Genomic DNA, 16,161 nt, shown 5'->3' on the forward strand with positions numbered 1-16,161 from the left:
CAGATGAAACCAATGGGATTAAAAGGTGGAGCTTTGGGAGAATGAATTGTGTATTGAGGGCAAAGCCTTCATAGATGGGATTGGTAATTTTATAAAAGTAGTATTACACAGCTGCTTGAACATAAAAACTGCCCTTACCAGAAACTGAATCTGCTGTCGACCCTATGTTAGATTTTCCAGACTTCAACACAATAAGAAAAAAGCCACATAGTCTATGAATATATTATGATAATCAAATAAGGTGAGATGAGAGACATCATGCTTCAGGGAATGTCCACTCCAAACTTACTATACAGGTAGATACTACTGTATTTTCAGTGAGATAAGGGAACAATATGCCATTATATACATACATACATACATACATACATACATACATACATGCACATATATTGTTTCTTCAATCTTCTAATCTAGTATGGAAGAAAAAAACATAACAAAGGAGAGGAGTAGGTGATGAGAACAAGGGAAAAGTCATGGTAAAGGGGACAACAGAGTAGGAGAGTTGGGGAAGAAACATGTATGGTGAGTTGGGAGTCTGGGAGAAGAACTCCTGGTGTCCTTCATATTCAGAGTAGCAGACATAACAGACACAACCAGGAAGGAAGGAAGAACGGACAACATGGAGAGACCCTGGTAGTGAGTAATGTGGCTGTGAACGTGAGAATGGCTGAATCGCAGGCTAGCCAGTGTGTGGATACTCAGAGGGTCCTAAAGGTATAGCCTCCCTGAGCCTCCACTGTTAAAGACTCTTGGAGAGAGCTCAAAAGATTCTTCTGAGCACTTTATAAACTTATATCATTGTTATAAATTCCAGTTGACTGCATTCTTTAATTTAAATGTAATTATAATATATCTAAACTTTATAGACCCATAAGGATTAAGCAGAAATGCTTTGGATGAACAAGACCAATTTATTATAAAACAAAACATCTCCTCCATGAATCAAATAGGCAACAGCTGTCTGGTCTTTAAAAGGAATTATCTCTTTTGTCCTAAGATTAGCAGGGCTGCAGAGGAAAGGAGGAAATTAACTATCATTATCAGTTCAAGTCACCCGGTAATTTCTGCAATGAAATAGCCCAACCATATTCAGAAATTATCATGAAAACACTCAGCTTTCTAGGTGAATTATTATTGAATTTATATTAACCCCTGGGCTAAGTATCTAGGGAACTTTTTTTTTAAGTCACTAATGTAAAAAGATACGCTGCTGATCTCTTAGTCCGATCACATCCAGGGAGAGTTATATGCCCCAGGGTCTGGGCTACACTGTAATAAAATCAAAGGACGTAAAAGCTGTGGCAGGAACAGTGCCGAAATTGGAGAAGCCTCATTATGAATAGCAACAAGTATGGAGATGCATATGTACGAGAGTCACAGAGTCAGTAAAAACCAGGACTCTCTCTTGATCGACAGTGCACAGAGAGTTATAGCTCATTCGGTTAATGATCTACTGGGTAGGTATTTATGGATTATTATACAGAATATTATTGAGGATAAGCCTGGTTAAAAACAAATACAGAAAAGAGTAAATGGTGCAGGCAGGCTTTTAGGAAAGCCATCATTTGTGATATTTCTCAGGCCAAAAAAAAAAAACTTTCAGAAATTTCACAGCATGGCTAATGTGCTATAGCTGGACTCTGCATTTTAGAAGTGCATAAATCCACATAAATTGCTGTAATAAGGATCCATCCCATAGCCCTTTTGGCATAAATGCACATCTGGTCTCTGTTTGTAATGAAATCAATTCCAAGCCCCACAGTGCATTAATACTAAAAATGCTCAACATATTGCAACTGAATAAGCCCAAATTTTAGTCTGAAGATGTCATCAAACATGTGTGTACTTTTAGCACTGATAAATGGCCGGGCTACACGACATTCAGCAAGCTGCTCAAGATTCAAGAGGAAGAATTTTCTGCATTATTTTATTATTTCCAGAGGAAAAGAATCCATATGCATGTAAGATTTTTTTTTCTTGCTTGATGGTTAACGTCCCTTGGATGTTCATCTCCAGCTTGAAATACGATAGAAATGAGATTAATAATAAACTTATTAGAAACAATAATGCCTAGCTTAGAGTATGTATTTGCAATTTAAAAACAACAGAATCCCCAAATTAGCACATCGGGTAGTAAAGGTTGTCTCTTAATGTTAAACTCTATTAAAGGAAAACTCTACTAAAGTATACTGTTACAGATTAATTTAAAAATTATCCCATTTGGTTTTCAACACAAGTAATCAACAGCAAAGAGACAAAGCCTGCTAAATCTCCCTTACATGCTTCATATGTACCTTCTGTGTTATGTGATTGACCCAAGGAGAAGAGCAGTTGCTGAGATCTGGTCCTTGGGGATCCCATATTCCATCAGGAGCAAGACACAGGTAAGTTGATACACCTAGAGACAGAAAGAGACATTCATGTTTCAAATACTCAAATCCTATTTCTAAATATATATATAAATAATTTTAAGTATATACATTTAAAAATTAGATAATTGTACTGAGATAGTATCTATCAAGCTACAGAGACAGTGCTTTGAAAGTGAATGGAACTGGACAAATGTTAAACAGCAAATTAAAAGAATTCAGTGTTTTTAGTATCAGGACCTGAAAAGTGACTTGAACTTTAAACCTCATACTGACAGTCTGATGCTCTAACAACTGAACTATCCAGGCCCATTTTAGAATTCAGCATTTTTAACAGTCTGTTGGCTCCAAACTTTGTCTCCATATCTCCTCCGATGAATATTTTTGTTCTCCCATCCACACTTCAGTCGTCCTTCTTTTTGAGCTTCATATGGTCTGTGGATTGTATCTTAGGTAATTCAATTCGAGTTTTTGCTAATATCTACTTATCAATGAATTTGGAGCAGAGACTGAAGGAATGGCCATTCAGAGCCTGCCTCACCTGGGAATCCATTCCATATACATAAAGTCACCAAACCCAGACAATATTGTTGATGCCAAGAAGTGCAGGCTGACAGGAGCCTGATATAGCTGCATCATAGCATGGCAAATACAGAGGTGAATGCTGGCAGCCAACCATTGAACTGAGAACGGGATTCCCATTTGGAGGAATTAGAGAAAGGATTGAAGGAACTGAAGGGGTTTGCAACCCCATAAGAACAACAATACCAACCAACCAGAGCTCCCACGGACTAAACCACCAACCAAAGAGTACATATGGGCAGACCCATGGCTCCAGCTACATAAGTAGCAGAGGCTGGTCTTGTTGGGCACCAAAGTGGGGAGAAGCCCTTGGTCCTGCCAAGGCTTGATGTCCCAGTGTAGGGGAATGTCAGGGCGGGGAGGCAGGAAGGGGTGGGTGGTTGTTGAGGAGACACTATATTTTTTTTTGGTTCTTTTTTTTTTTTCGGAGCTGGGGACCAAACCCAGGGCCTTGCGCTTCCTAGGCAAGCGCTCTACCACTGAGCTAAATCCCCAACCGAGGAGACACTATATAGAAGGGAGATAGGGGATGGGATATGGGGTTTATGGATGAGAAACCGGGAAAGGAGATAACATTTGAAATGTAAATTTAAAATGCAATAATAATAATAATAATAATAATAATAATAATAATAATAATAATGAGTGTGTTGGTAACTGCCATGGATGTGAGGAAGAATTTCATGAATTAAGACCTGGAGAGCTGGCGTGAGTGGACCTTGTGCTCTGTTTGTAGGGGTAAGATAACATTAGCAATGCAGGCTTTCAGGAAAGCTTGTGGGAAAGGCCATCTCGGGTAGAGGAAATATGTCGCCTTTGGGAAACCTCAGGACTTTTGAATGGGGTTTCTGCCGCTTGAAGGAGTTTTACTTAATGAACCTGGGAAGGCCAGAAAGCTAGGCCTTAAAGCTCCTTGGTCTATTATGCCAGGAGCTAGTGAAGATTTTTAAGAAAAAAGAATGATTAGAATCAGGATTCAGAAAAGCATCCCCGGTGGAATACAGGACGGATCTAAATACAGCTCTGATTAAAGTGAGGAAGCTACGTCCAAAGTTAAAGTAGAATGTGTAGGCCTGGACTTGGGATCTAACAGGAATGCAGAGATCTATGAAATCAGGACACAGGTACGCTGGCAGTACCCTGTAAGCCCTGGGAGGACCGCAAAAGCGCTACACTGACACTCTTCCTCGATTTTCACAGGACAGTGATGACCTCTTTCAGGGATGTAAAGGGCTTGCTTTCAAATAACGGTTTTCTCTCATGCTTGCACGACCTGTCTAGAGCAGCAGGGTTGCTCTCACTTCTCTTTTGGAGAAAGAGCAGCTGACCTTAGAAGGGAGAAATAAGAAAGTCTTTTGGGGCTTTCTGGTTCCAATGCACCAGAAAATGTTAGAAACAAGTATTCCCATTCCTTTTCATGGGAGAGAGAAGGGTGCTAAATTTTTAAGGACTTTGCTAAACTGGGCACTTATAAAAAAACAAGACCATCTCTGGGGCTCCCAGCACTCTGTATTATGGAACCTAAATTACATATCCACACAGCTCAAGGAATCAAGGGAATAATGTCCCAAAAATGGCCCATAAGAACACATGAGCGTATATCAATTGTATTATAAGTGTGTGTGTGTGTGTATGTGTGTGTGTATGTGTGTGTATATATATATATATATATATGAATAATACAAATATTTGTTGGCATGTCAAGCATTATGAAGTTCGATGCAAATGACAGAAGTCAAGTATTTGTCTAAAAATGGCAAATATGACTGCACCTTGGTATATTATAAATATGGCAGAAGTAAAATAGATTCATGGCATCTGTTTCTTAATTATTTCCTGGAAGAACCGGGGGAGATTGTTCTTAAATCAAGGCTTGTGAGTAGGAGATGGCACCCAGCAGAAGGCCCATGACCATGTCAGGAACCTTTGGCTACCAGGGAACAACTACATAAAAGTTATTCATGCTTTCTCCTTCTTTATAAAGGGTGTGATCACTGGTCATCATGTTACGTAGAAGCCTACACAGCCCAGTTTCTGCTACTAATATCTACCCACTGTTGAGAAACACAAGACAAACTGAAGGAAATGCAAGGAAAGTGCAGGAGTGTTGCAAGGAAGACCTGACTCTAGACCGTCATCTTGCTCGAAGCACTAACACTAAAGGAAAGCTATTTCTCATAAGCGTTTCTCCTAAGTCCTCACCTGTGACATCTGCAGGTTCTTTTACCAAAAGCTAACAATGGAGTACTCGGTTGAGTTCATAACATAATCAAACATTAATAAATAAAATGGATAGTAACAATAAAAACAAAATAAAGGAGGGAACTAAGAGGAGAGGAGAAAACAGGAAAAACAAACAAATACACAAAAAGGAAATGAACATAGAGTGAAAGAACGCAAGCAAAACCAATGAAGGCTGGGGCAGGCTTACCTATGGTTCCTGCTGGGCATGACTGCTTTGCTACTTGCCCCTGTCGGGTCTTAAACCACATGATCTCTCGGGCTTCCACAGCCTCGCAGCTCTCTTCCATCGCTGGGATTTGGGAGGCTGCAGATGGCAGGTGTGTGGTAACATCCAGCACCTCAATCGCTGGGGACGGCGTACTGGTACTGCGGTTTCTTCTGCCAGGCAAGGATGGCGTTGTACTCCTCCCTAGGTTCCAGGTGGTAGTCCGGAGGGTGGTGCTGGTGGTCGTGCTTCCCATACCCAGGGGTCCTGTGGTAGAAATCCCTGAAACACAATTGGAAAACAAAAAAACCAAAAGACCCCACCTACATTGCCTGCTCACTGTATGACCTCAGGAAGTCCTAAGATCAGAAATCAATGACCCCATTTTCATTTTAGACAGGGCAAAAACTTGCCACTACCAAGGGATCAGAGTGACACTAGAGTGCTAAACCAAACATTTGACTTCTGCCAAGCACACTTTTAAGGTGTTTTTTTTTTCTTCAACTCTAGTCACAGAAAACAAGATTACAGCACAATAGGACTCTCTGTAAGCTTCTCAATACTCTCAGACTTTCCCACTAGAAAGAATTAAAACCATAAACCCTCCACTTACAATTTTCAAAATATGTATAGAGAAAAGTTAGATAAAATATTCTATTCATATTAAACGCTACAGTTTGAATGTGAACAGTTCACCACAATTTCATTTGTAAAAAGTTGGTCCAGAGTTGGTGGCTTGAGAAATTGTGCACTTAGTAGGAACTAAGGCCTACCCAGAGCACAGAGGGCCAGTAGATTGGGGGTTGAGGCAGGAAGATGTACGTATGATATCTTGACCAGGTGCCGGAGGAGCTCTCTGCTTCAAGGAGAGAGATGTGAGCAAACTGTCTCACACTCAGACTGCCTTGGGTAGAGCCATCCTTTGTCATGCCCTGCTGGCCATGATAAATGACATGATAGACCCCAAATAAATCTTCTCGTGTGTGTGTGTGTGTGTGTGTGTGTGTGTGTGTGTGTGTGTGTGTGTTCACACACGCTCATAGGAACCGGCTGACTGGTTTCTCTCACTTCTCTTTTGGAAAAAGAGAAACTGACCTTAAAAGTAAGAATGAAGGAAGTCTTTGTTACACAAATATATATATATATATACATATATATATATATACATATATATATAATTTTTGAAATAATATATAGATGTAAAATATATTAGTTTTATATGTAAATAATGTATAAGTTCCTAAATATGATAATGGAAAAATAATAAAAAGAGAGAGGACATAATTAAAAAATCCTTATATACAATTAATGAAAAGAGAGGCCACAAGTTTAAAGAAGGGCATGGAACTGTATAATGGAGGGGTAGGTGTGAGGAGAGGAAAGGAGAAATATTGTATTTGTATTATAACCTCAAAAAGAGCAATTTCAGTACAATCTCTTATTATATTTTACTTCGGTACCTTGTCTACTTTTAAAACTGACCCAAGTTTTAAAAAGCAACCAAGTCTGATTTATCAATACATACTGTAAGCACTTCATAAGAAGTTATGTCACTAAATTGCTAAGTTCGCTTATTAACAGGAGACTATGGGACATTGGCTCCAGCCTGGTGCAGGCTAACTAGAAATCCCTATGACAACCTTGTTATCTCTCATAAATTAATGCATAGCGATAGAAGACTGATTGTCAAGTCTCAGCTGCTGCAGAAGAGATCCACATTCATGGGAGCAAATTTGCTGTCCGTAAAACTTCTCCGTCCAAGACTGGTATGGTAGAGGCAGAGGGATTGCTTTCTGACCATCGGATCACTGTAATCATTCCTAGCAGGATGCTCTCTGACGTCGTATTTCTTGCTTTACCTTACCCTCTTAGGTTTCTGCATCTCTTTGTTTCCTTTGTACATGATAGAAAAGTGGGCAGGGAAAATGGTAATGGAGGCTGTGCTGCCTACAACTCCTTCAAGTTGAGAGGAGGAGGAAGAGTATCTCTTTTCTGCTCCCCTCCACAGTATATTGTGTGCTCTCAATTGCAAAGCTTGGCTGATTGTGTCTTTTTCTTCTACCTGAAACCCCTGTCGGAGTTCCTGTCTTTCCCCAGTCACTGATGTAACACGAGTCTATCACTGTTGGCGAGTGGATACAGTAAGGCTTTGACTGTTTTTCTAATAACAGCTTCAGCAAAGTAAAATGGTCAGACTCTTCAGTATTTATCATTCTAATATAAGAGCTCGGGGTTCATGAAATGTATTCATTAACTCTGATGTCTGCTATAGATTAAGGAACTTTAGTAAAACATTTCAAAATGTTGAGAGAAATTAATGCTTTAGATTAAAAACATCAAGATGTGACTAAAGTTTGAGAAATCAGCAAAAAATACATCAAAACATTGGAAGGTAAGAATAGATTAAAAATTAAGAATGTAACGCTATTATTCATTTTTAAAAATTCATGTCATCATGTCATCACTGGGATGCAAGAATATTTAGATTTTTTTCCGGTGAAAAATTTTTTTTCAGATGACATAAAATTTGACTTCTTGCTATTGGGGAACTGTTAAGGCAATAGTTAAAAGTGAATCTCACATTTTTTTCCTTTAATTTAAATAAAACCAGCTCTCATTTGTACTTCTGAAGGGACCACTTAGAGGAACTGTTAAGCTTTTTGACAAGGACTATAATCTTTTCATTGATAATGAGCTGTAGTTTTTATTTCAAACAAAGCCTTGCTTGTTCTTTGTCTTTTTAAGTTTGATCACGTTAAAAAAAATGGAGACTTGTAGAGTTACCTGTTATTAGCTAAATAATCTTATGCTCAACTTAACTTGTTTGCGAACCTCTTTGAGCTAGAAGGGAAAAATACTTTTAAAATAGAAATTGTTTCTCAATTGTCTTCTTTCTAGAGAATTCTACAGGCACTGCAGAATGCTTTCAAGATGAATGCCTTGTTGAAAACTGGATATTTTAATTAGCATTTAACTGGGAGGGAGATTAGTTCTGCAATAATTTTCTCTATAAATGCACATGGCTGTGCATATGTACAAGACAATGGCAAACTGCTACAGGAGTTTTACTTATGGTGACTCCAGCCTGACCATTTTCAAATAGAACTTTTAGTCAAGATTCAATGTATCACTGTGTTCTAATTAAACGGGCTAGGTTTTTGAAGACTATCTCATCACAGCAAAACATTTTAGAAATAGCACCACCATGTAAGAGAAAATTTTCTTTTCTTTTTCAGATACTAACTCAAAGCGTTTTCTACATTTCCCCAGAGATATGTCTTAGAGTAAAAACTAGACTGGGTTATTCTTCCTTTCAAATTCTTAAATAGTTTCTGGATACTCTCAAAACAAAAGTAGGCCGCCTTTACCTCATGCTCAAAGTTCTCCATGAGTGTCCCCCTGGGCACTCTGAAAACTCTCATTTTTTTTTACTCATTATTTAAACCACACAGGATTCACAGTCCCACATCTGCATTCTCCTTCTCTGTCATGGGGCCTTTGTCCACGGGAGAGAGCACAGCTGCTCCATTTCCAACTATGTCCCTACCTCTTCTTTGAGTCACACATTGCATGACATCCGACTTCATCAAAGAGCGTTTCAGCCTCTAAGCTTGGCTTAAATCCTATCACATGTTTGTTAAAATGATTTACTCTGAATTTGGCCTTCCCAAGATTAACTATACTCTAAGTTAAGAGGATGAATGTAGGTTGATGTCTATATGCTGGTAAGGGCTGGCACAAGTTAGGTCAAGATCATGATTGGACAGTAAAAATTAAGGATGGGACAAAGCTTTTGTAAGGCAGGAGAGAAGGAAAAGGAAGGATAATCAAGATGGAGACCGAGAAGGGTGACCCAAATCTGAGTGGTCTTGAATTGCCAAGGTAGCTGGGATGGATTTCTATAGGCAAATTTATCTTATCTAGATGGGTGGTTTTTATCTTATCAATTGGTTGGGAGTTTATTGTATGGATGTATTGTGGATGGAGAATTTAACATAGAAATCTTACAGTTGTTGACTCTTGATTTTAATGGGTTGTTGGGAGTTCATAACATAAATTAGGGGGCAGATGTTGGGAATGTAAACAGAGCAGTGGCAGGAGTTACGAGGCAGGAGCCACCTCTGGGACCAGGGTGTGGATGCTGGAACTGTGAGCTGAGTCCACAGCATGGAGAAAGAGAGCATTGAGATAGGGGTCTCTGTATGAAACTGGCATGACAGCGGCCCGCCTTGGGAACGAGATGGGCAGAGAGATTGATGCAGGGCTCAGAGAGTAGCCGACCGCAGTGTGCAATGGAATGGAGCTTAGCGAGTGAGACACTTTGCTGACTGAGATGAAAACATCCCACAGATGCCATGTGGCCCTACAGTTCTGGCTAGCACGGGATAAAAGAAACCCTTTTTATATTTTTTTACCGCAACAGATGAATGTCCAGGGATAGATCAAGTGAGGAATCAGAAGATGACAGAGGATCAACAAAATGGGGAAGACTATGGCAATGGAGTAGCACGGTAGAGCTACATGTCTCTCAATAAACTGGCTAGAAAATGTACTTAATTATTTAATCTATGCTTATCATTAAAGAAAACCACTAGACAACACGAAGAGTAAAGAGCCTGGGAATATCAACATCTTTCCTTGAAAGTCATAGTGAAGCAGATACTACCAAAAAAAAAAAAATCAACTCACTACAGACATCCTAATTCTAAGAATTAAAACTGAATTTCTTCCCTTGGAACTGTGTCACTGAGAAACGCCTAAAAGTGGAGACTGTCCAATTCTGTTGGAATTTAAACGGAGTAACTGTCGATTTTAACCACCATCTATCCTCACTTCCCAGCTCCTCTCTGCTAACTGCTATGCTGGGGTCCCGTGGGCCCTGTTTGATGCCAGCTTTTGGCAGAGTTAAGTACTAGTGAAATACACGATGTCCCTTGAGCGTGTTAAAAAAAAAAACAATAACATCAACTTGTCGTATCGATAGATACTGACAAAAGAAGTATCTGAATCCTCAGAAAAGCTTTGCTTGTTGGGTTCCAGCTCGCATCACATGCTATGAGAGAGTCTTGATCTTCCATGAGGACAGGATGTTGTGACAGTGTCTCAGTGGATGCTGCTGTGCGATCTCGGCTGAAGACAGCGAGCTTAATCAAACGGTGCGCTAAGAGTCTGCCTGCTGTGTATCAGGCAGAGAATACCGTGTGGAAAGAGTGAGTTTGAGTGACTACTTACGATTAGCATTTTTTCCTAGCTGAGTATTTTGCTTAGTTACTTTTATTACTTTGTCCACATTGAGTCTTTATAGCCTTATTCCCTACCTCTTCCCATCACAAAAAAAAAAAAAAATCCCCTTCAATTCTGGTAAGTACTATCTATAGTAATGTGTTATAGTAAAAAAAAATGAGTCAAATAATAAAAATTATTCTTCATTATTTGACTTACTTTCTTTAATTTTTTTCCTATGGCCTGTCTTAAACAATTATTACTTAGAATATTAATGCAAGTTTTGTAGAATATACAGAAAAGTGTGACAACAATGGCAATTTTTATAGTGATTAGTGGTTTATAATACACTTGTATATTTGTAATTTCACTTAATCACGATCAAAATTAAAGAGTCATTGATGTTATAAATTATTAATCTTAAAATGAGAAAACACGACATCAAACTAAGCAAATGACTATCACAAAATCAGAAAGTGAACTGTTCTCTTGTCGCATATCGCACAATATTTTGCTGTAAAAACTGACCTTGGGCTATGTGCATATCTAAGGTTCTAGAACTGGGAGGCGGTGGCCAGATAATCACAAATTATAGGCCAGCATCGACTGCACAGTGAGAGTCTGTGAAGCAAACAGGAGCCCTTGCTTCAGCTCAGTGGTACCATGCTTTTCTAATACGTGCAAGGTCCTGAGTTTGATCCCTATCACCAGGAACCATTCCGTACACAGAAAAAAAAGCCCACATTTATGAACGGCTTTATACTTCTACAATTATCAGCCTTATGTAAGCTTTTAACACAATACTGAGAGAATAAAGCGATTCTAGTAAGGCATTACCATCCTTGGTTATACAACAATTACATTTGGGATAAACAGCTATTGTAAAGATATAATACTTAAGACAGAAAGGAAAGCTATATAATCTTAATGTAAACTTCACCTTACAGTCAACACATTGCCTTCTACTCAGGAAAAACCTACAGCCTTTTTTTGTTCAGTTGTCCATTTTCTTCTTCCCTCTCTTCAAAGCACTATCCTCTTCGCGGTTTTCTTCTTACAAATGTTTCTTTTGAATTACCCTCATTACAATAGACAATACTCTGGCTGACTGCAAATGCACTTTGTGCTCTGCGCTTGCCAAGTGTTCACTTGGATCCAAGGTCCATTACTAACGCAAGCCTCCCAAGGGCCCAATAGAAGAAACAAGAGAGCTAAAACCATCCCAGTGCTGAGCATGGCTTTTGGCTACTTGTGCAACACTCAGGGTAAAAAGATGTCCTCCCTGCTCTCCATGGAGAGCAATCAGTGGCAGCACACTTGATTAGACACAGTCTTAAAAGTGAAACACTGATATTACGGATCAAGAAATTATCCAGATCCTTTCAGAATTCATTTGTGGGATTTGACTGCATGGCCTCTTGAGAGTGGAAAACTATAGACTATGAGCCATGTAGAGGCATATTTATTTCTGTAATTTGATCTACTTATATCTCCTGGTTCTCTCTTAGGATACTACCCTTATTGTAAATATAGAAAATTAAGTGTTTTAATAAACATGAAATCATAATGGCCTTATTATATATGATAATAAGTGAAAATATAAGATTTTTAGGGGACTCTTCTTCAGAATTATCTGCTACATGTTAGATCCCAGAAAGCCAAAAAGCAAAAATTTTCTTATACTATATTAATGCTCCCATTATGTGGGGCACCCATACTCATCTTTATGATTATTTTACCTATGCTTTAATTATATTTCAAATACATGTTGCTTGGGCATACTTTTCTTTAGGGAGCTGACAGAAGTCAGTAAGTTCTTCCAAGTTTAAATCTTGCATGTTTATGAAAACTCATGCAGTTTTCCTGGCAACTCTGTGCAGTTGTTGAGTGACAGGACCTGGATTCGAATCCAGATCTATCAAAATCTCTCCCATACAATGCTGCTGCTATATGGTGAACATTTACTCATGTTTATACTCTAGTAAACCTACAATGAATTTTGATAATAATTCAATCCAAGAATTACTCATATATTTTTTAAAAGTTATCCTATGACACAAACATAATGGGAGTTTCCCAGGTATTTATTTCCAAGTATCTAAGATACATAATTAATACAACTCAGAGACTGCAATAACTCAGAGAATAAGCCTGTGAGAAGCTAATATTCATACTCTTCACTTTAAAAGACTAGCACGGAGGCATTGAATGACTGGAATGTTTTCCAGGGTTATGAATCCAAAGTAAGAAAAGAGGAACAGCCATAGAGTTCCTCCTCTCAGCCACACTCTGATATGGAGAACCAGCAGTTGACCTATGAAGGAGAGGCTGACTCTTTTTATAGAATAGAAGTATAGAATGCAGGCTTTATGGTGATCACCCGCTTTATTGAGGTCATTTCTAATTCTTTTGTGGGCTCAGACGTACTATATAAGGGAACTTTCCTGCTGCCTAAAATAATGTTTGGATACAAATGAACAATGAATGTGTTTTTGATACTTTTCTAATTTATTATGTGCCAAAGACCTCTGTTACTTGCAGTCCATAAAGAAGACACAGAGAGGTGAGATTTCTAGTCTTACAGCACTTGTAAGCACTAAACCAGTATTTCCTTTATTGATTAAATTTGATCTTTGACAATTCCATGCACATTTACAGTATATTCTGTTCACTCTCGGCTCCTGTTCTCTTTTCTCCCTCACCTGCTATTGCTCATCCTTAAAAGTTGCCCACACTCGAGGCTTTTCCTTTTCTGACCCACTGAGCTCAACCAGGACTGTCTGCCTAGCTAGAAATTTGTCAATACCAATTGGAGCCTGGTGGGCTCACTCTGGTACACAAAGGTAGTGGTGACCTGTTACTCAGAGTCCACCAGTTTCTGAAAATTCATCAGGAAAAGGTAAGGCCTATGAACCCTCAGCCCCCATTCCTCTTCGTTCAGGAATGGTTGTAACCGGCCTACTTTTGTTCAGGCCCAGCATCAACAACCACAGCTGTGGTGAGATCAAGACTGCGATGGCTGGGTCAAGCTCCGCAGATAGCATTTTGCATCTCATCTCCATTATCTCCCAGTTCTTCCGGGTTTTTATTCCACTCCACCACTACCACCACCACCCAGAGGGGTTATTAAGTCTGAGGTGGGGGCGGGGGGAGCCTAAATATTGAGTTTAGGACTGAGCACACAAATGGCATGAATATTCTTGACAGCCATGAATCTCTGGATTCACCACTTTTCACTGTGCTTGGTGATGGAGGGAGAGCTGGATTTAGCCAGGCATTAACATGACTCCATATTCTCTGATGAACTGATAAACGTTCGATGTAATTGTTCAAATGTCGAGAGTTTAGCACATGGGATACGCCTAGAAAGTAACTGGACTGACTGTGGATACATGGGGTATTTACATCTTCTACACACATTCTCACATTTCTAGGAGACTAATAAAAAATCGTACCAGAGTAGCTAAGGTTTTTGATTGCCTTTTTTAAAAAAGTTGTTTATTTATATTTAAAAACTACAAAGGAGGTATTGACTTCAGCCTGTACCCTACTCTCGATTATTCTATAATGTCTAAGAGAGTGCTGTGTTTGTGTGTGTGTGTGTGTGTGTGTGTGTGTGTGTGTGTGTGTGTGACTGTTCATTGGCCTAGAACACTCTACCTTACAAGCAGCTTTTGACTCCACTTTGAGGGAAGATGATGATTGTAGACCTTAGGTGGACTCAGAAACTAGGCCATCTGTTCCTAGACCTAGACCATCTGTCAGGTACCACCTGCCCAGTAGAAGCTGATGAATTGAGTTATTCCTAGAAATAGAAATAGACTAGAGGGCATATAGTATATTAAAATCGTATTAGGGAAACCAAGTCCAAGATCTTATTAGACATTCCAGACCAAGAAAATGGCACAACATATTCTCTCTCTCTCTCTCTCTCTCTCTCTCTCTCTCTCTCTCTCTCTCTTCCTCCCTCTCTTTCTCCCTCTCTCTCTCTCCCTCCCTCCCTCTCCCTCCCTCCCTCTCTCTCTCTCTCTCCCTATCTCTTTCTACCTCTCCCACTCCTACCTTTCCCTTCCTTCCTCCTTTTCCCTTCCTCCCCTCCTCCCCCTTCTGGGATCCATAAAGTGATAGGTACTTAACACAGTGATAATATGGCCCCATAATGACCCATCATCTATCTACCTGGTGTGTGCCAAGGACCAAGGCCTCCCAGAACTGTTCCTGGAGCTTGGCTTGAGCTCCCTTACCTGCCGTGGTCAGAGCCTATGGAACTCTCTGCTCACCCACCTGCTTGGTCACCTGGTCCTAGACTTGACCCACTGTTTTCTACTCAACCTTGCAGCTGATTTCTGTCAGCAGGCATCGCTCTCAATCCTGACTCCAGCAGCTCCCTCCAAGTGCTGGTCTGGCTCAGTGACTTACAGGTAAGGCTCATCTTCAGCCAATGTCTGAAGCCTCTTGGACTCAGCTCAAGCCTCTCTAACTTGTATTTACGCCGTAACACCTACCTATACATGTATCTGTGTACATATGTACAGTGCACTGTGTGGTATGAGAGTTAAAATGACGAGTTAAAACTGAAGCAAAAGATTCATTTGCCTTGACCGAGGTTGAAATTGCTGAACAACACAAACCGTTCTAGGTTTCTGGAGTTGTATGCTCACAATAGTAGTATATTACATTATATTATCTAAGTGGTTCAAAAAACTTAAAAATTCCGGCATTTATTTTTTTATAAAATTAACTTAAGGTGGAAACAAACATGAGAACAGTAAGGTGATTATGACAGCAGTCATCCTAAAAAAGGAGTCTTCCTCAAGTCCAGCTATTTTCTTCTCTTGCAAAGCCAAGTGTTCACTCTCCAGCATGTATTTTCTTTAACAACGACAAGGCTGCTAAATATTTTATTCATTAATTTTTTAAGTAATGATAGAGAGCTATAGAAGTAATTTATAACTGATACTAAGTTCAATCCATACCAAAGTTATGTTATAATTACTTCTAAGTAACAATCTGTACAGGATATAGACATTTGATGGATAAATTAAATCATCTGTCACAATAACATTTAAACTATCTGTTTCTCTTTGGGGACAAGGAAATTACTCGCTCTGTTTTTTTCTCGTGCAAATATACTATCTGACATGTAACAGTTGCTTTGGTTTCACTGCAAAAACTGTCCCTACAAACTCATGTGATCGAAGACTTAGTCACCAGTCATTGGTGTTGCTTGGGAGAGGTTTTGACCCTTCAGGAGGTGAGACCTGGTTGGTGGAAGGGTATTTCTGTTGCACCGGCCTTGAAAGTTAGATTACTGTCCTGCTTCTGTCCCCTCTCTGATTCCTGAGCCTGGTGTTCACAGGCTCCCCTGGCTACATCTTTGGCTGCTTTTGCTTCCATCCCCTCTTGCTACCCTTAGCCATCCCAAATGTATCCTTCCTCCACTAACTTGCTTCTTTTAGGTATTTCATCAGCAAGGAAGAAAGGAACGATGACTTTATTTTGAAAAGTTACACCGTGATTTTGTTAAGCTTGGAT

At 39.5% G+C, this 16,161-nt stretch overlaps 1 protein-coding gene across 49 annotated transcripts in view; it reads right to left on the reverse strand.

Annotated features, from left to right (window-relative positions):
• Adgrl3 (adhesion G protein-coupled receptor L3) overlaps positions 1-16,161 on the reverse strand; it is a 781,670-nt gene that overhangs the window by 175,697 nt on the left and 589,812 nt on the right. For 35 of the 49 annotated variants that reach the window (XM_087582192.1, XM_087582189.1, XM_087582185.1 and 32 more), the window contains 2 exon segments: positions 5,386-5,685; positions 2,298-2,401 (listed from right to left, as the gene is read on the reverse strand). In XM_087582192.1, coding sequence (XP_087438318.1) covers positions 2,298-2,401; positions 5,386-5,685 — 404 coding nt within the window. 49 annotated transcript variants of the gene reach the window in all.

This window comes from Rattus norvegicus, chromosome 14, assembly GCF_021556685.1.
Source record: "Rattus norvegicus strain SHRSP/BbbUtx chromosome 14, alternate assembly SHRSP_T2T, whole genome shotgun sequence".
NCBI lineage: Eukaryota > Metazoa > Chordata > Mammalia > Rodentia > Muridae > Rattus > Rattus norvegicus.